This window comes from Neovison vison, chromosome 6, assembly GCF_020171115.1.
Source record: "Neovison vison isolate M4711 chromosome 6, ASM_NN_V1, whole genome shotgun sequence".
NCBI classification, from domain to species: Eukaryota; Metazoa; Chordata; class Mammalia; order Carnivora; family Mustelidae; genus Neogale; species Neogale vison.
The window spans coordinates 164,662,469-164,682,804 of record NC_058096.1 but is presented as its reverse complement, the minus strand read 5'-3'; the positions used below and the strand labels follow the sequence as shown (position 1 = coordinate 164,682,804).

Here is a 20,336-nt window from a genome sequence, read left to right as displayed (position 1 = left end):
GCTGGTTTTTTGAAAGAATCAATAAGATCAATAAGCCACTGGCCACACTAATCCAAAAGAAAAGAGAGAAAGCCCAAATTCATAAAATTATGAATGAAAAGGGAGAGATCACAACTAACACCAAGGAAGTGGAAACAATCATCAGAAGTTATTATCAACAGTTATATGCCAATAAGCTTAGCAACCTAGATGAAATGGATGCATTCCTGGAAAAATATAAACTACCAAAATTGAACCAGGAAGAAATCGACAACCTGAATAGACCGATATCTAATAACGAGATTGAAGCAGTGATCAAAAATCTCCCAAAAAACAAGAGCCCAGGACCTGACGGATTCCCTGGGGAATTCTACCAAACCTTCCAAGAAGAAATAACACCTATTCTCCTGAAGCTGTTTCAAAAAATTGAAGCAGAAGGAAAACTTCCAGACTCTTTCTATGAAGCCAGCATTACCTGATCCCCAAACCAGGCAAGGACCCTACCAAAAAGGAGAATTTTAGACCAATATCACTGATGAATATGGACGCTAAGATTCTCAACAAGACCCTAGCCAACAGGATCCAACAGCACATTAAAAAGATTATCCACCATGATCAGGTGGGATTCATCCCTGGGCTACAAGGATGGTTCAACATTTGCAAATCAATCAATGTGATACAACAAATTAATATGAGAAGAGAGAAGAACCACATGGTCCTCTCAATTGATGCAGAAAAAGCATTTGACAAAATCCAGCATCCGTTCCTGATTAAAACGCTTCAAAGTATAGGGATAGAGGGAACATTCCTGAACCTCATCAAATCTATCTATGAAAGACTCACAGCAAATATCATCCTCAATGGGAAAAAGCTTGCAGCCTTCCCATTGAGATCAGGAACAAGACAAGGATGCCCACTTTCACCACTCTTGTTCAACATAGTATTAGAAGTCCTAGCAACAGCAATCAGACAACAGAGAGAAATAAAAGGTATCCAAATTGGTAATGAAGAAGTCAAACTCTCTCTCTTCGCAGATGACATGATTCTTTATATGTAAAACCCAAAAGACTCCACCCCCAAACTACTAGAACTCATACAGCAATTCAGCAGCGTGGCAGGATACAAAGTCAATGCGCAGAAATCAGTGGCTTTCTTATACACTAACAATGAAAATACAGAAAGGGAAATTAGAGAATCGATCCCATTTACTATAGCACCAAGAACCATAAGATACCTGGGAATAAACCTAACCAAAGAGGTAAAGGATCTGTACTTGAGGAACTACAGAACACTCATGAAAGAAACTGAAGAAGACACAAATAGATGGAAGACCATTCCATGCTTTTGGATCGGAAGAATAAACATTGTTAAAATGTCTATACTGCCTAGAGCAATCTATACTTTTAATGCCATTCCGATCAAAATTCCACCAGCATTCTTCAAAGAGCTGGAGCAAATAATCCTAAAATTTGTGTGGAATCAGAAGAGACCCCGAATCGCTAAGGAAATGTTGAAAAACAAAAATAAAGCTGGCGGCATCACATTACCTGATTTCAAGCTTTATTACAAAGCTGTGATCACCAAGACAGCATGGTACTGGCATAAAAACAGACACATAGACCAGTGGAACAGAGTAGAGAGCCCAGATATGGACCCTCAAGTCTATGGTCAATTAATCTTCGACAAAACAGGAAGAAATATACAGTGGAAAAAAGAGAGTCTCTTCAATAAATGGTGCTGGGAAAACTGGACAGCTATATGCAGAAGAATGAAACTCGACCATTCTCTTACACCGTACACAAAGATAAACTCAAAATGGATAAAAGACCTCAACGTGAGACAGGAATCCATCAGAATCCTAGAGGAGAACATAGGCAGTAATCTCTTCGATATCAGGCCACAGTAACTTCTTTCAAGATATGTCTCCAAAGGCAAAGGAAACAAAAGCGAAAATAAACTTTTGGGACTTCATCAAAATCAAAAGCTTCTGTACAGCAAAGGAAACAGTCAAAAAAAAAAAAAAAACAAAGAGGCAACCCACGGAATGGGAGAAGATATTTGCAAATGACAGTACACACCATCTCTTTTCTTAAGCTGTATTTTAGGAAGTACTGTCTTGATGTAAAGAAGCATTTATCTTCTATTCCTAATAGCCACAGTGATTGATAAATTTGTCTTAAAATATGTGAAAAGTTTGTTGCTTTTCTTTTTTTTTTTAAAAGATTTTATTTATTTATTTGACAGAGATCACAAGTAGGCAGAGAGGCAGACAGAGAGAGAGAGGAGGAAGCAGGCTCCCTGCTGAGCAGAGAGCCCCATGTGGGACTCGATCCCAGGACCCTGAGATCATGACCTGAGCCGAAGGCAGCGGCTTAACCCACTGAGCCACCCAGGCGCCCTGTTGCTTTTCTTTTAAATAGAATTTAAATGTAATGGTTTTATTACAAGTAACTGTGTTCTATGATAGCTTTTAAATAAAAATTTCATTTTTATTAACTATGCACCAACAATTGATGCTTCCCTAACATTTAAAGTATTTATTTCTGGATGGTGGTTTTTTTTTTAAGATTTTATTTATTTATTTGACAGAGAGAGATCACAAGTAGGCATAGAGGCAGGCAGAGAGAGAGAGGAGGAAGCAGGCTCCCTGCTGAGCAGAGAGCCCGATGCGGGCCTTGATCCCAGGATCCTGAGATCATGACCTGAGCCGAAGGCAGTGGCTTAACCCACTAAGCCACCCAGGTGCCCCAGGATGGTGGGTTTTTTGGTTTAGTTTTGTTTTTGTTTTTCTTTGTGAATTTCTTCACTGCCTTATCCTTATGATAACCTTGGATCATTTTTATAAAAACAATAAAGACATAATTCAAAATACAAAATACAGAATCCTATTAAAGAACAAAGCACCAGTGTTTAAATCCTTCCACTGTGGATTTTAGTTCGGAATTCATTTCTTACCCTGGCAGCAGACATTAATCTACTGCCTTCTGTGTGGAGCGATTAGGATGAACAGGCTGGGGTAGTATAGCCCCCATTAGTGGAGGACGTGTTGTATTTTACCCTGGTTCCCAGCTGACCAGGCCAGATTGAGAGCCTTCCAGGTGCACTCAGAGCACTGGAGGGAGGGCTTGCAAGTAGCAGAGGTAGTGTTCTTAATGTCTGTGAATGACTAGCACTATTTTATTTCTTCTGCTTTTCCCTAGATGTGGTGTGACTCTGAAACTTGTAGGCAGGGTGTCAATTCACTTAAGCAGCGTCTCAGTCTTTATTTACCTTCTCAGGTGCCAGAGGACCTACTGCATTGCCCTGGACAGTAGCACCCTAGAAAGGTTTGAAAATGGAATGATATTAATTGGGAGATTTTTTGGATTGACAGCAGAGCAAAAAAATTAAAAAGTAAAAAAAAGTCCACACACTTGTACAGCTGGTATTTTAGGACAGTGGTCCAGATGCTCCCATCACACACCCAAGTCAAGATCATAAAACTTCAAATTGGTGAAAGCTGTTTTAGAGATGATCATCTTTGTATAATCAAAGAGCATATGAGGGAGTGGTTTTCACAGACATTGATCTTGGCCTATTTCTCCCTTGTCTTGCAGGTGTATCATACTTTTTTCTGGCCTCTTGAATGGACAGTGGCTGGCAGAGACAACAATACTTGTTATGCAAAGATAATTTGCAATAAATTCGACAACGTACGTAATACGATTGGATGCTAAAAAGCTGTCATTTTAAACTTCGCTTTTAATTTGGTATTTGGGTTTGAATGATCTCTTTTAAGACTGCTTTCAGGGTGAGGCAGGAATCCTTCAAATTGCTACCCGGTCCATGTGTTTGTGTTTGTGGACGTTGAACACATGATAGACAGTAAGGGAGGCTAACTAATACCATTTTAAAAAAAAAAGAGTCATTGAAAGATGTCTCTTCCCAGAGCTCTCTAACTTAGCTGTTTAGAGCCAGATGGTCTGTGAAAGTTTTGGTCATCAACTGATAAAAGGTAGGGTGCATGTGTCCCTTTTGTAAATTGACAAAATGTGTGTCAAAGCCTTTAGAAAGAGATGCTTGCATGAGTGAAAACCTGTTAATTAACTGATTCCTAATGAAGGCTTTCATGAAAGAAGAATTGGTGGGGTGGAGAGCCGGTGGGCAGAGGCTCTCGGCCTCCCCCGTTCTTGAGGTGAGCATGAAATTGATAATGGACGCCTGCATTATCAGGGTTGAAAGCACAGCTTACTCACGACTTGTTTTGTAAAGAACCCTGAGTGTAGAAAGCAGTGGGACTTGGTTCGCCCCTTTTGAAGAATTGCTATTTCTGGAGTATCGCCCTAGGACTTCCTCCCTTCCTGTGGCTGTGTGGCGGAAAGTGTGAACAAGGTCTGCCCTCACACACTGCCTCCGTTTTCATTTGTAAGTGGAGATTTTCATCAGAGGTCCTTTGTCTCTCCAGGCTGCCCTCCTTGTCCTCCACTTTGCCGCATGATCCCCCATCTCTGACATTCCGGCTCAGGGGCCTTCCATGGGGCCCTGAGAACTCCCACTTCTCATGCACTGCTCCCGTGGCCTCTGAGGGCTGGACCCCTGAGAAACGCTGCTCCTGGAGCTCTCCTGTGAGCACCCACCACTAAGTGTGCATGAGGCCGCATGTGTGCTCTTTGTTCTTTCTCCGGAACGTGGGCAGCGGAGCTCTCTCTTCTGCCCTTCTGCCTTCTCTCTCTCACCTGTTGAGCACTTTCACTAGTGAACATCAATGTGGAGACAAGAGTCTGATGAAAAAACACTGGACGGCCTAAAATGCACTGTGTCCTTGGAGACAGACTATGACTCTTGCTCCCTATCTTGCTGGGTCTGCTCGTTTCCTGTGCCCTGTCCCTCCCTCCATGCAGGCCTGGGTGAAGGGCCCGCTCTGGCTGCTCCTAGTTATGTCAGGAGCCCGGCAACTTGCTTCCTGGGCCGGAAACCACAGCATTTCCAAACCCTGACTTATCTAAGCCCTAGAATTATTCCAGCATTGGACTTTAATTCAGATTTGTTATGTTGTTGTTTAGCACCATCTCAGCATAATTTGGAAATTTACATCATACTAATGAACTCCTTCATGCGGCGGGTAAATTGCTTGTTCTGGTAAATTTGAGTGCAAATTAACTCTGGATGTGCATTTGCTGGCTCATTTAGCAGATTCTTACAGTGGTTCAGTTTCATGATAATGTTCTCTGCTCAGTTCAACATAAGAGCTCTTTTTCTGTGGTAGCTGCCGTAAATGTTAACTGCGATCTTGCAATAAATAGATTCCTATTCTGATCATTAACCTACTGGGCTTCTCTTTCTTATGTTTGCCAATTCAAGGATCGGGTGATAGGATTCCACATTCTCGGACCAAATGCCGGTGAGATCACCCAAGGGTTTGCGGCCGCAATGAAATGTGGGCTCACAAAGCAGCAACTGGACGACACCATTGGAATTCATCCCACATGTGGTGAGGTACGGAGATAGGGTTGGTTTTTACTGATTTCAGTTGGTATGGTTTGTAAAACTGTTGTAAAGCCCATCGTCAGAAAGATTTTGTATTAGATTGCTTTGAATATTTTAAAGGTTAATCTAGAAGTGATATTCTAAACGTGTTTTCTTAAAGCAATACTGAAATACTGAAGGCTAGATATAAATGTGCTTGGTTTTCTTCCTTTTGAACAGGTGTTTACAACCTTGGAAATTACAAAGTCATCAGGACTAGACATCACACAGAAAGGCTGCTGAGGCTAGGCCCGCTGCTGTTGTGGTTTTCCTTGTCCTATTCCCATTTCTCTCAAAAACAAGAATGCCCCTGGGTCAAGTGAGTCGGTGCTTAAGCACCTGTTCCAATGAGTGGGGCACAGTGCTGGACTTCTCTTCCAGCACAGAGATGAGAAGGACGAGGAGGCAAGACGGCAGCAGGTGTTGTGCTCAGCGGACTTGGCTGGCTGGGAGAGGCACATAGGCTGCCTCCTTGACGTCTTAGCTCGGAACCCATTGTGAGGTGAGCTAAGGCCGATGCTCTTCCATGTCAGACTCGAGCTTCCCTCTGAAGGACCTTGCAAGCACATAACTCACCCAAGTTAATTTTTCTGGTTGCTGGTATTTTTATCCCCATGCCTTGTTGTTTCTCTGAAAGTGTTTTCTCAGTGTGGAAACTGACTGTAAAGTGGCGAGTCTCCAGTATGTGGGCCTGGAATTCTGTGTGGTCACTGATGAGTGGTGTCCCAGAAGTGCCTTCAAGTAGCTGGCTGTGGCACGTGGGTGCCTTAGCAGGAAGTTGGGCACACCGGGTAGAGTCAGCTGTATACACCATACCCACCATCAGACTCCCGCCTCGTGCCTCACCCTCTCTGGGTTCCCAGTGGCAACCATCTCAGAGTCCTCTCTTATTAGTGTCTCATGTCAGACATGCTTGACTGTCTTCTCTATGTTGATCTTAAGAGTAATATTAAAAAGTTTTTAATACTGTATGATGTGAGATCTAATTAATTTAAAACTTTAAAATGATTCAAATCCATATCTATTGAATTACAGTCAAGTTCAGTAAATGGACAAGTGGTGGGAGATTCTTTTTGAATCTGCACACCTGTCAGCATCTAAAAGGCCCTTGAAGTGGGGGTCTACCCAAGGTCCTTCTGGAAAATCTGTTGTTTTCTTGAGAAGTGCACCACAGAGCGGCCAATGCCATGAAGGCAGCCTGTGCTCTCTTGAACAGGACATTAGCCATGAACCCACTGTCGTAAGATTGGATAGTTCTGTGGTCAGGATTTCTAGCCATAGGTTTCAAATGAAAGATTAGAAGCCATTCAGCAGTTGGGGAACACCAGTGGAGCCTTTGAACACCTAGATGAGCCTTTGCTCCCCTCTCTGGAGACAGGGAATGGAGCAGGGCTAGAGTGGGGATGGGGACCCAACAACCTGACAGAGGATCTGGTTATTGAGTTGCCTGTTTACTGGGGAGAGAAACATACAAATATAACTATGAAAAGTAAGGCTGGTTGTAGCAATTACTACCACCCAGCTAGAAACAGCCAGGTAAAACAGGAGGACGCTATTAACTTCCACTGGATATGGGGTGAAAGGTAGTTGATTGATCAGAGTTTAATGAAAGCATCTGTATTTGAACTGAACCATGAGGGATGAATAGGATTTCAAGGATTTAAAGCAATCTGGAGAGATTCTGAATGATGCTTTTGAAGGGTTCAGCTGTAATTCTAGATAAAATAATTAAAAAAAAACCTTTTTGTTACTATATTGCTGAGCACCACATACATAGAAACAACCAAGCATTTGCAGGACCCCAAATGAAATGAAACCAAGAAGCCTGAGAGTGGGTTCTGTTTGCACTCAGCATAATGCAGAAAACCTTAAAGTCCAGGTGTACCGAGGTGAAGTTTCAAATGGGAAGCCTTTGTGTGAAGCTGGGACCCCAGTGGGCTGTACTACCAGTGGGAGGATGAGCGAAAAACATACCCTGCTTCCCAGAAAGAAGTAGCAAGGAAATTTAGCTATGTTCTTAGGAGGAAGGAAGTAATCCACCTAAAGAATTTTAACCACTGTCTGAGTAGCAGGCTATTGGGAAGGCTAGTTATCTTCCCTTTGTAAGGAGGAGATTGGGCTTAGATGTAAACCTATATGTAGTTGGCTCCCACACACACTCCTTCCCCCTTTTATCTCTTTGCTCTCGTCTCCTCTCCTGGGGTAAAGGTGGGCCTGAGATAATGGTGACAGATTAGGTTTAACAGAAGATAAAACTTGTATATACCTAATAACGTACAGATGCCTACAGATTTGCAAGGAAAAACAGACATCCTCTAGAGATTTTAATACTCCTCAGTAGTTAGATGAAATACAAGAAAAGTCAGTAAATTACTGAGCCATCAATTACTGAGCCATCAAAAAGAATGAAATCTTGTCATTTGCAACAACATGGATGGAACTAGAGAGCATTATGCTAAGTGAAATGTCAGAGAAAGACAAATACCATATGATTTCACTCATATGTGAAATTTAAGAAACAAAACAAATGAACATAGGGGAAGGGAAGGAAAAATAAAATAAAATGAAAATAGAGGGAGGCAAACTGTAAGAGACTCTTAACTCTAGAAAACAAACTGAGGGTTGCTGGAGGGGAGGTGGGTGGAGAGATAGAATACTTGGATGATGGGCATTAAGGGGGCATGTGATGGAATGAGCAGTGGGTATTATATGCAACTGATGAATCACTAAATTCTACCTTTGAAACTAAAAATATATGTTAACTAAATTGAATTTAAATAACAAATTTTTAAAAGTCAGTAAAAATATAGGATTGAATAATACAATTAACAAGCTCAGTTTAATGAACTCAGAAGAGCATCACATTCAACATGGAAATTTCCTCATTTCAAACACTTTGAAATATTTATGAAATTTGCCCAGGGTAGCCTCAACAAATTTCAGAAGACTGATATCACAAAGGGCTGGGAAGAAAGATATCTGCTATGGGACTAACACTAAGAACGTGGGGCCTTAAAATCCATACAGTATGATGGAAAGTGGAGCATGGTGGTAGTGTGAGGTGAGTGAGGGGTTAGAGGGAGATCAGGCTGGAAAGAACTAGATTAGAGCTAGGATCCAGTCAACAAGAAGTGAGGAGTTCTGGAAAAATCCTAGACTTTGAAGAGTGATTACTTGGGAATGCCTGGTCCTGTGACTTATGACATATGACTTATATGAAAGAACAAGTTGTGTCTGCAGGATAATTACCATAATTCATAACCATCTCCCAAATTTCATGATGCTATTGATTTTTGGTTTCTGTAAATCAGTGTTTCTTCAAACTATGTTTCTTCTACCACCTGTAACAGCACGATCTGGGAAGATGTTAGAAATGCAGAGTCTCAGGCCTCACGCTGGATCTACAGAATCCAAAATTTGGAGATGGAGTTCAACAAGCCCTATGTAAAGCCCTCCTGGTGATTCTGATGCATTGCTTTATAAGTTATAGTTACTGTAAATTTTAAAAATGGCCATTAAAATCCAGCTGGACAAAAAAAAAGAAAGAACAAGTTGCTTAACTTTTTTTATTCTTCATTTATTAGGTATGGACAATATTGCCTGTTTCACAGACTTAAAACAGTTAAGTTCCTGGCATACTGCATATTGGTGTGGGTTATCTTGGCTTCTGTGATGATGAATAGGGGCCTTATGAAGGAAAGTTCTTGTAGATACACAATAGTTTGGCAATAGATAGTCTAGTGGGAGAGATATTGATAAGTCTGTGCTTTGGTGGACTTCACCATGGTAGGTAGCCTCCAAGTTGGCTCCCAGGTTGGATTCCTCAGCTGTAGGTTGTCACATCCTTGTGTAGAGTCCTCCTACATTGTATCAAGGTTGGTCTCTGTGACCAGTAGCATTTTGCAGAACTGGTGGTATGCACTTCTAAGATTAGGTCATAAAAGGGCTGCAGCTCTTAAGCTGGTCTCATGCACTCTCTTGGATCACTTATTCTGGGAGAAGGCAGTTACAATGCCATGAAGACTCTCAGGAGGCCCACGAAGGGGCCCAGATGGTGAAGAATTGAAGTTTCCAGCCAACAGCAAATACCTAAGGTCTGTCAGCATCTATGTGAATGAACTTGGAAGTGAATTCTTCCCAGTCAAGCTTTCCCCCAGCTAACAGCCCGACTGAAATTTCAATAGAAGCTTTGGGCTACTCACAGAGTCATGACCCTCAGGAACTGTGAGATAATTGTTTTTTAATCTAAGTTTTGGAGTAATTTGTTACCCAGCAATGGATATCTAATATGGCCACCAAGGAAAATTAAAAGTAGTACATAGATGGAACTAGAGCGTATCATGCTTAGCGAAATAAGTCAAGTGGAGAAAGACAACTATCATATGATCTCCCTGATATGAGGAAGTGGTGATGCAACATGGGGGCTTAAGTGGGTAGGAGAAGAATCCATGAAACAAGATGGGATAGGGAGGGAGACAAACCATAAGTGACTCTTAATCTCACGAAACAAACTGTGGGTTGCTGGGGGGAGGGGGGTTGGGAGAAGGGGGGTAGGGTTATGGACATTGGGGAGGGTATGTGCTTTTGGGTAAATTGGAAGGGGAGGTGAACCATGAGAGACTATGGACTCTGAAAAACAATCTGAGGGGTTTGAAGTGGCGGGGGGTTGGGAGGTTGGGGTACCAGGTGGTGGGTATTATAGAGGGCACAGCTTGCATGGAGCACTGGGTGTGGTGAAAAAATAATGAATACTGTTTTTCTGAAAATAAATAAATTGGAAAAAAAAGTAGTACAAATCTATTCAGATAACTAAAATGACTAAAATGTTTTGGGAATTTTTTTTCCCTAGGATAGACAAGTAAATCTCATACAGATTTGGGATTTCAACAAAAAAGGGATTGGAGCTCAAACTTAGTACTGAACTGAACTCCTCATCATGGAGAAGGTAACCCCAAACAAGAAGGCTCAAGAGGCCTCAGTGGAGTGCCTTCTGAGTTGGTGGTCTTGGGTTGTGACTATGATAGGTCTCTGCTAAACTTCCTTGGAGCATCCATGATTGTCAAAGCTGACATTAAAAAACAAAACAAAAAAGTCCTGGGGAAACCTGTTCATCATACAAAGGTGGGTTCATCAAACTTAACAAGGGAGAGAACTACCTTAACAGAGTCAAGGAACTAAGAAAGGGCACCTAGAGGATTTGGGAGGCCAAAGTTAGTTAAGGGGTAGTTACACAATAAAGGTTAGTAAGTGGGTTAAGTTAAGTAAGTTAGTAAGTGGGTCTGGGCAGCAATTGGCCAGAATTTGTAATTGAGGCTAGCTGCTGGAAAAGTGTCAATGGACTTACCTTTAGAATTTGAGATGGGTCTCATGGGTGGTTCAGTTGATTAAGGATCTGACTCTTGATTTCGGCCTGGGTCATGATCTCAGTGTCATGATATCGAGCTCCACATCAGACTCCATGTTCAGAGTGAATGTGACTTGAGATTCGCTCTCCCTCTGCCCCTCCCCCAATCATGTGCATACTCTCTCTCTAAAATAAATAAAATCTTTAAAAAAAAAAGAATTGGGATGCGTGAAACCATACTGAGCTCCTGTTACTGTTGTCTTCTCTTCGAATATATAGCTCTAAGTGAGTTAGTGTTAAAACAGTTCAAACTCAGATGACTTGTATGATGTGGTGTAGAAAGCTATCTGTTTTTGAATAGTAGTACAGTTTTTCAACTTGTGGTTTATTTCCCAATGAGGAATCATCCAATGCTTTTAAGCAGGCTGTGACAGAGAAACCTGTTAGAAATCTAATGCAAGAGGGCACCAAGTATTTATACAGATTTATGCTTCCACCCATGCTACTAGATGTAATAGTCCACCATAGGAAATATGAAATGACTACAATCAACCATGGAACAGTACAGGATATGATATTTGAGAGAAGGGAAACATGAAGTGATCCCTTCAATTACCCCAAATTTCTGCAGGGAAGTAATTTTCAGACTATAAACACAAGGGAGAACCTGAACAGCCTGGCTCTCTAGAGTGAGATGGGGGTTGGAGTTCAGGAAGGTTGAGGCAGCTGGAAGTTGCAAGTTGGGGGCTATGCAGAAAAGGGCTCTAGAAATCTGCAACAGGATCCCCTTGAGTCTTTGCAGAACACTAAGCTACACATCCTCAGAATAAAATCTTAGAAGGTAAGGCAAGAAATAATGGGGAGTTGTAAGTTTGCCACAGGTCTTAGAAGATGAGGAAAAATGCTAATTGACCAGTAGAGGAGAGTCCTCAATAATACTCCCAGTCATTAAGTGGAGGCCACTTATGGGGTCATGACTTAGTAATAGATTGACCTATCCCAGGAGGGAAGTCTGCTGTAGACGTACCCTAATAATGTACAAAAATAGACTTTAATGGGATCAGGATGATGTGGAAGTCACTGCCTGCAAAAGAAAGCACACCGCTCTTTCTTGGGAGACAATGAAACACTCAACAATATAACAATTTCCAATAGCCAGTCAAAAATTACTAGATATGCCAAGAAGCGGGAAAATACGACCTATAATAAAAATCTGTGAGTGGAACTAGACCCAGAAATAATTACCTGATGGAATTAACACCCAAGCATACTAAAACCACTATTAAAACTATGCACAGGGGTGCCTGGGTGGCTCAGTGGGTTAAGGCCTCTGCTTTTGGCTCAGGTCATGATCCTAGGGTCCTGGGATCGAGCCCCACATCGGGCTCTCTGCTCAGTGGGGAGCCTGCTTCCTCCTCTCTCTCTGCCTGCCTCTCTGCCTACTTGTGATCTCTCTCTGTCAAATAAATAAAATCTTAAAAAAAACTATGCACAAGTGTTTTAAAGGAAAACATGAAAAGAATGAAAAAAAGTGGAAAATATTTAAAAGAACCAAGATAGCTTGTAGAGATGAAAAATATACCTGTTTTGGCACTCCCACAACCATTAGCTAATTTGGTGATTTGCTGGGAGGACTCATATAACTCAAAATAAAGTTATATTCATGCCTGAAGTTTATTACAATAAAGGATATAGAGTTCAGGAGCAGAAAACAAAAAAGCAGGCAAATGTTAGAAGTCATATGCAAGTGTCTGAGTCTTCTGTCTCTGTGAAAGTCATACAGATGTCTTTTTCCCTATGATGCCGAATTGCAAAAACAATATCTCCACCCAGGGAAGCCCACCCAAGTCTTGAAATTCAGAGTCCTTAAAGGGAACTAGTCACAGCTATATGAGCAGCCACGTTGTGGGCCCCAAATCAGGCATCCAATGCATATCACAAATCTTCATGTTTAAACACTTATAGCCTGGTTCATCTTGAGCCATTGCTTCAGACATATATCAAAAAATCATTAACTAGAAATTATGTGACTATCCAGGAATTTGTTTTTCGGAGGTTGGCCAGAGATCACTGCCCTGGATACAGAGATAAGTAAGAAGTGAGTAAAATAGACCTGCTGCATTAACTGTTTCCTCACAATACCAGAATAGAGTATTTCATTGGATAGAATCAACAGCAGATTAAATTCCATAGAAGAAAAAATGACTTAAAGACATAATAGTAGGAACTATCTGAAATGAAGGACAGAAAAAAGAGTGGAAAATAATAAAAGAACTTAAAGTCAGTGAACTCTAGAACAACATCAAGTAGTTTCACATATATAATTAGGGTCCCAGAAAGAGAAAGGAGAAGAGACAAAGGACTGAACAATATTTGGAGAGGTATTTTATAAATTTGGTGAAAACTGCAAACCCACAGATTCAAGTCTCTTAAACCTAAAACTTCACACTAAAGGGCTTTTTATTCAAACTGTAAAAAATCAAACACAGAAAACCTTTTTAAGCTGGCGGAGGGGAGCCCGCCAGGATAAAAATCATAGCAATCTTATTCCCTGGTGTTATACACAACTAATGAATCATTGAACACTACAACAAAAACTTATGATGTACTATGTTAGCTAATTGAACATAATGAAAAAATTTGAAAATTATAGCAGTCTTTTTGTCAGAGACCATAAAAACAAGAAGAGAGTGGAGTGAAATATTTTAGGCATTGCAAGGGAAAACCCAACAACCTACAACTTTGTATCTTTTAAAATTATTCTTCAAATATGACGGAGAAATAAAAACTTTCTCAGACAATGTCTGAAGTGGCATAGTGTTGTTTGAAACTTAAAAATCTATATGAGAAACGCTAGGGTAATCACTAAATTTCAAAAGGAGGTATAATATGTGAATCGGAAATAGAATGCAATCATGTAAAATGCTCAATTAAAAGTAGAGGGAACAAAAAGAGCAAACGGAAAAAAGATGCAACAAGGACAAACCATAGATACTAATACAAGTTTATCAATAATCACTAAAAATGTGAAGGACATAAACACATTAATTGTAATAAAGTCTGACTCCACTTTTTGATGTTTGCTGATGGCTTCTAAGATGTGATGGCTTACATCTGGGCAAACTGGTAAGAAAACCCAGGTGTTCTCCTCTTTGTTGTCAATGGGAAGTTCAAAATGTGTAAGCCCCAGCTTGCGAATGAGAATCCCCAGTGTAGTCCATAGCTTAACCACCATAAAAATCCCAATCCAATCTCCTCTTGCTTTCCTCCAGCCATTTTTGGACTACAGAGAAATCTACTCTGCTCTTCCAAAAAGCCTCATTATGTGAAGAATAAACCTTTTAATACCCTCTTGGGCTGTGCACAGGTCCTGATCAGTCATTGACCATCAGTTTTGATAACTAAACCACATTTTGGGTGGGGGTTTGTCCTGTGTCTCTGAGGTAGCCATGATGATTAGCACAATGAGCAGGTGTCTAGACAATAATGCCCACCACTAGAGAGTTTTTTCATTTCAGCTTGTTAACTGGCTTTGCTGTCCACTTGTGAGGATGTATTTTGAGCTGTGTTGCTTTGTGCTGCATTTGTTTTGTCCTACTGAGTCACTGTGAAAGACTTTGGTCTAAGGAGTTTTGATAATTGGTATTTAGGGACAGGAGTATGGGTTTGGGACTCTCCTTAAAGTGGCCCTGGGTTCATGTGTCATGAGCTGGGTCTGTGTATCTCAGATTGAGTCATATGTCTCAAGCATAAGCCATAATTAAGTCTAGACTCAAGAGAATGACTTTTAACCTGTGACCACGGGTTTCTTGTCTCAAGCAGGTGTTGGGCCCATTCTGCAGAGTGCTCAGTATGAAGACTGATACCCTTTGCAGCTTATGGATCCATCAATTTGTTGCTTGTGTGAACGGAGAGCAGTTACTCTGTGGCATTTAAGGTCACACTCACACTACAAAATGCCTTTGTTGCTGATGCCGCTGCTTTGCCTCCATCACCAAAAAGGATCCGAATCCTCAAAGTTATAGGAAAAAAAATCACCTATTGCCTCCCTGTAGCACAGCTAAGGGGTTAATTCCACCATGTCCTGCAGGAGGCCCTTAACCCCAATGATACTGATTTGACTCTTTAGAGGATGAAACATATAGATACAAGAAGGATAGAGAGGACCCCATCACTGAAGTATATCCAGCAACTACTATTAACAAGGAAAGGAGTAGAAAGAGGGAGGGAAGGAGAGAGAGGAACTTGAACAAGAGGAAAGAAAAAAAACCTGAACCAGAGGTACAAAATTTGAATCAATTGGAAATCTAAATTTTACTAAAATAATTCATGCAACAAAGGTCTTAGAGGACACTGGTTGGCTTTTTTATTTTACCATTGCAACCTTTTTTTTTTCTTTGAAAGAGAGAGAGACAGAGACAGAGAATGCTTGGGGCAGGGTGGGGTGGGCAGAGGGAGAGAAAGAATCTTGAGTAGGCTCCACACCCAGCATGAACCAGATGCGGGGCTTAGTTTCATGATCTTGAGATCGTGATCTGAACCAAAATAAAGAATAGGACACTCAACCAACTGAGCCACCCAGGCGCCCCCGCAACCATTTTGAAGTGTACAACTCAGTGTCATTAAGTACATTCACTATGTTGTGCAACCATTACTGCCATCCATTTCCAGAACTTTTTTATCCCCCCTAACTGAAACTGTCTCCATTAGATAATAACTCCTCATTTCACTTTCTGCTCAGCTCCCAGTAACTTTATTCTACTTTCTGTCTCTGTGAATTTGCCTATTTTAGTACCTCTTATTAGTAGAATCATACAATATTTGCCCTTTGGGGTTTGGCTTATTTCACTCAGCCTAATGTTTTTAAGGTTTCTCTGTGTTGTAACTTCATTCCTCTCTATCCTTAAATAATATTTCATTGTATAGATATACCATGTTTTACTTTTCCACTCATTCATTGATTGACAGTTGAGTTGTTTCCACCTTTTGCATATTGTGAATAGTGCTACTGTGAACATGGGTGTACAAGTATCTGTTTGAGTCTCTGGTTCAGTATACCTGGAAGTGGAGTTGGCGGGTCATATGGCAATCTATGTTTAACCTTTTGAGAAACTTCCAGATTGTTTTCCACAATGGCCATACCATTTTATATTCCTACCAACCACACACAAGTGTTTTAGTTTCTCAACATCCTCACCAACAAGTGTTATTTTTCTTTTTTAAATAATAGCCATCTTAATAGGTATGACTTAGTATCTTATTGTGATTTTTATTTTTATTACTCTAATGACCAAAAAGTTGAGTAAGAAGAACATGTGACTGAGGTACATTCTACAAAATACCTGACTAGTATTCCTCAAAACTGTCAAGGTCATGAAAAACAAAGAAAGTCTGAGAAACTGTCACAGCCAAGAGGAGCCACCTAAGGAGACATGACAAGTAAATTTAGTGTGCTATCCTGGATGAGATTTTGGAATGAAACAATATATTAGATAAAAACTAAAGAAACCTGAATAAAGTATGGATTTTAGTTAATAATAATGTATGAGTATTTGTTCATGAATTGTACTGTGTGCCATACTAATAAGGAAACTATGTGAGGAGGTATATGGGACCTCTACTTTCTCTTCCTCTTCCTCTTCCTTCTTTGTAAATCTAAACTGTTTAAAAATAGAAACCTTCTTTCCAAAGGAAAAAGATCCTATAGACATTAAAAAAATAGTATAATATCTTGATCAGTTTACTCCAGTATATTCAATAAATTTGAGAAAACTGGAAGAGTACCTAAAAAACACAAATTGTCAAAACTGATTCAAGAAGAAATAGAAAATTTGAAGGCACTACATTCATTAAATAAATAGAACGTATAACTTAGAGCTTTCCTACAGTGGGAAATCAAGGACTGGATGATTTTGCTGTCAAATCCATCAAACACTTAAGGGAGAAAAAACCAAAATTCTATACAAATAGTAGAAAAGGAACACTTGCAAACTCATTTTATGAGTCCAGTGTAACCCTGCTACTAAACACTGACAAATATTTTGAAGGAAAGATGCTATACACCAATATTACTCATGAAAGTCTATTCAGCCTTCCTAACAAAATACCATCAAATTGAATCCAGCAATATATAAAATGGATGATACATCATGACCAAGTTTTCTCCAGGAACTCAGGATTGGTTCAAATTGTGGGCTGGGGGAGGAGAAAACAATGTAATTATCTCAGTAGATGCAGGAGACAAAATTTAATAACACCTACTTGTGACTAGGGTGAGAAGAAAACAGGCTTAAACTAGTAAAGAGCCTCGACAAAAGGAAACTATAGCCAACAACATACTTGATGGTGTACAAGGATTGAGAACAAGGCAGGGATGGCAACCTGCGCACTTGATATTCAGCATTGTAGTGGAGATCCTAAGCAGTGCAACAATACAAGAAACATAAAGTGGAGGTCGGGGTACCAGGTGGTGGGTATTATAGAGGGCACGGATTGCATGGAGCACTGGGTGTGGTGCAAAAATAATGAATACTGTTATGCTGAAAATAAAAAATAAATTAAAAAAATAAATAAAGGGGAAAAAAGCATCTGAATTTGAAAGAGAGCCATAGACTATCCTTATTTGCAGAGGACATGATTGTGTATATAGAAAATCTTAAGAAATTGGGGCACCCAGGTGGCTCAGTCAGTTGAGAGACCAACTCATGGTTTCAGCTCAGGTCATGATCTCTAGGTCTTTGGATCAAGCCCTGCATCAGGCTCTGTGCTCAGCACAGACTCTGCTAGAGATGATCTCCCTCTCCCTCTGCTTTTCCTCTGCTCGCACATACACAAACTCTTTCTCACACTCTATCTCTAAAATAAAAAAAATAAATAAATAAAATCTTAAAAAAAAAGAAAACCAGGAAATTTACCAAAAAAAATACTAGAACTTGTAGGTGAATTTAGGAGTCAAAGAATACAAAATCAATATTCAAAATCAATTGTATTTCTAACAGCAAAGCATTGTCAATTGAAAATAATCTAGCAGCATATAAATATGAAACACTTTGAGATAGATCTAATGAAATATATGTAAGACCTATCAACTGAAACTATAAAACATTTCTTAGAGAAATTAAAAATGTAGATAAGTAAAAAATATACCATTTTTAAAAAAGATTTTATTTATTTGACAGAGAAAGAGATCACAAGTAGGCAGAGAGTCAGGCAGAGAGAGAAGGGGAAGCAGGCTCCCTGCTGAGCAGAGAGCCCGATGCGGGGCTCAATCCCAGGACGCTGAGATCCTGACCAGAGCTGAAGGCATCAGCTTAATCCACTGAGCCACCCAGGCGCCCCTTGCTTTTTTTTTTAATTGGGTTGTTATTTTGAGTTATTGGGGTTCTTGATAAATTCTGCAAATTATCGTCTTATTAGACAACATGTGTTGCAAATATTTTCTCCATAGGTTGCCTTTTGACTCAGTTGATTGTATCTTTGGATGTGCAGAAGTTTTAAATTTTGGTAACATCCAGCTTACCTGTTTTTACTTTTGTTGTCTCTGTTTTTTAGTGTCATATCAATATATCATAGTCAAATCCAGTGTTAAAAGCTTTCCCCTTATGTCATTTTGTAAAAGTTTTAGGTCTTTTTTTTAAGATTTTATTTATTTTAGAGGGAGAGAGAGAGAGAGAGCACAAGCAGGGGGAGCAGCAGACAGAGAGAGAGGGAGCAGCAGCAAGCTCCCTTCTGAGCACGGAGCTCCATATGGGCTCCATCCCAGGACCCTGGGATCATGCCCTGAGCCAAAGGCAGATGCTTAACCAACTGAGTCACGCAGGTGCCCAAGAGTTTTATGTCTTACATTTCGGGTTTTGGTGTATTTTAAAAGTTTATGATTTTGATGAAGCCCAATATCTTCTTTTTCTTTAGTTGCTGTGGAGCCATGTCTAAGAATCTATAACTAAATTCAAGATTAACCTCTGTTTTCTTCCAGAAGCTTTGTGGCTTTAGGTTAGATCATTTATCTGGTCTGAGGTAACTTTTGTATATGGGGTAAAGTAGAGTTCCAGCTTCATTCTTTATATGTGGAAATTCAGTTGTTTCAGCATCATTTGTTCAACAAATATACCATTTTCACTATTAGAAGACTCAGTATTAAGTTATTCCTTTCTCATTAAATTGATTTTTTAGATTCCATGCAACTCCATCCAAAGATCCCAGCAGATCTGCTGACAAAAGAAATTCTTAGGGCATCTGGGTGGCTTAGTTGAGTGTCCAGCTCTTGATTTTGGCTCAGGTCATGATCTCAGGGTTGTGAGATCAAGTCCTGCATCAAGCTCTGTGTTCAGCATGGAGTCTGCTTGGGATTCTCTCTCCCTTTCCCTCCCTCTGTCCCTCCACCATCACATCTCTCTCAAATAAATAAATAAATCATTAAAAATTCCCCTTTCTGAACCAAGATGCCCTTCAATGGACGAATGGATAAGGAAGATGTGGTCCATATACACTATGGAGTATTATGTCTCCATCAGAAAGGATGAATACCCAACTTTTGTAGCAGCATGGATGGGACTGGAAGAGATTATGTTGAGTGAAATAAGTCAAGCAAAGAGAGTCAATTATCATATCATTTCACTTATTTATGGAGCATAACAAATAACATGGAGGACAAGGGGAGATGGAGAGGAGAAGGGAGTTGAGGGAAATTGGAAGGGGAGGTAAACCATGAGAGAGTATGGACTCTGAAAAACAATCCGAGGGTTTTGAAGGGGCGGGGGGTGGGAGGTAGGGGGAACCAGGTGGTGGGTATTAGAGAGGGCACGGATTGAATGGAGCACTGGGTATGGTGCAAAAACAATGAATACTGTTATGCTGAAAAGAAATAAAAAATAAAAAAAAATTCCCTTTCTTTCCTCAGAGACTCTTTATTTCATCTCCACTCTTGATGCATATTTTTGCTGGGTATGGAATTCTGGTTCCTTCCTTTCAGCATTTAAGAAATGCTGTGCCAATTCTTTTGGCTTTTGTGGTTCTAATGACAAATCTGCCATAATTTGAATTTTTGTTCCTCTAGAGGTAATGTGTTGATTTTCTCTGGGTGATTTTAAGGCCCCTTTTTTGTCTTTAGTTTTTAGTAGTTTGACTATGAGACATTTAGTTGTGGATTTCTTTGGCAGATAATTTGTTTGGGGTTCACGAAATTTCTTTAATCTGTAGGTTTATGTCTTTTGTCAAATTTGTTAAGTTTTCAGCCATTATTTCTTTAAATATATTTTTATCCTTGCACTTATTCTCCTCTACTCTGGGATTCTGATGACACAAATGTTTGATCTCTTGTCGTTACCCTTACAGTTCCATGGGGTTCTGTTCACTTTTTTTTTTAAGATTTTATTTATTTATTTGAGGGAGAGTGAGTGAGAGAGAGCATGAGAGAGGAGAAGGTCAGAGGGAGAAGCAGACTCCCCAAGGAGCGGGGAGCCTGATGAGGCACTCGATCCTGAAAGTCCAGGATCATGACCTGAGCCGA

At 40.2% G+C, this 20,336-nt stretch overlaps 1 protein-coding gene across 2 annotated transcripts in view; it reads left to right on the top strand.

Moving 5' to 3' along the window:
• The window catches only part of TXNRD3 (thioredoxin reductase 3), a 90,434-nt gene extending 81,421 nt beyond the window's left edge, over positions 1-9,013 (top strand). Inside the window, exons 14-17 of one of the 2 annotated variants that reach the window (XR_006385088.1) lie at positions 3,576-3,671; positions 5,320-5,454; positions 5,665-5,986; positions 8,835-9,013. Coding sequence is in view for 1 of the 2 variants with exons in the window: in XM_044252866.1 (XP_044108801.1) it covers positions 3,576-3,671; positions 5,320-5,454; positions 5,665-5,727 (294 nt within the window). In the remaining variant the exon portion in view is untranslated. Of the gene's footprint in view, positions 1-3,575; positions 3,672-5,319; positions 5,455-5,664; positions 6,456-8,834 lie in introns of those variants that run through there. The other variant, XM_044252866.1, reaches the window with a different exon arrangement.
• The last annotated feature ends 11,323 nt before the right edge of the window (positions 9,014-20,336 follow it).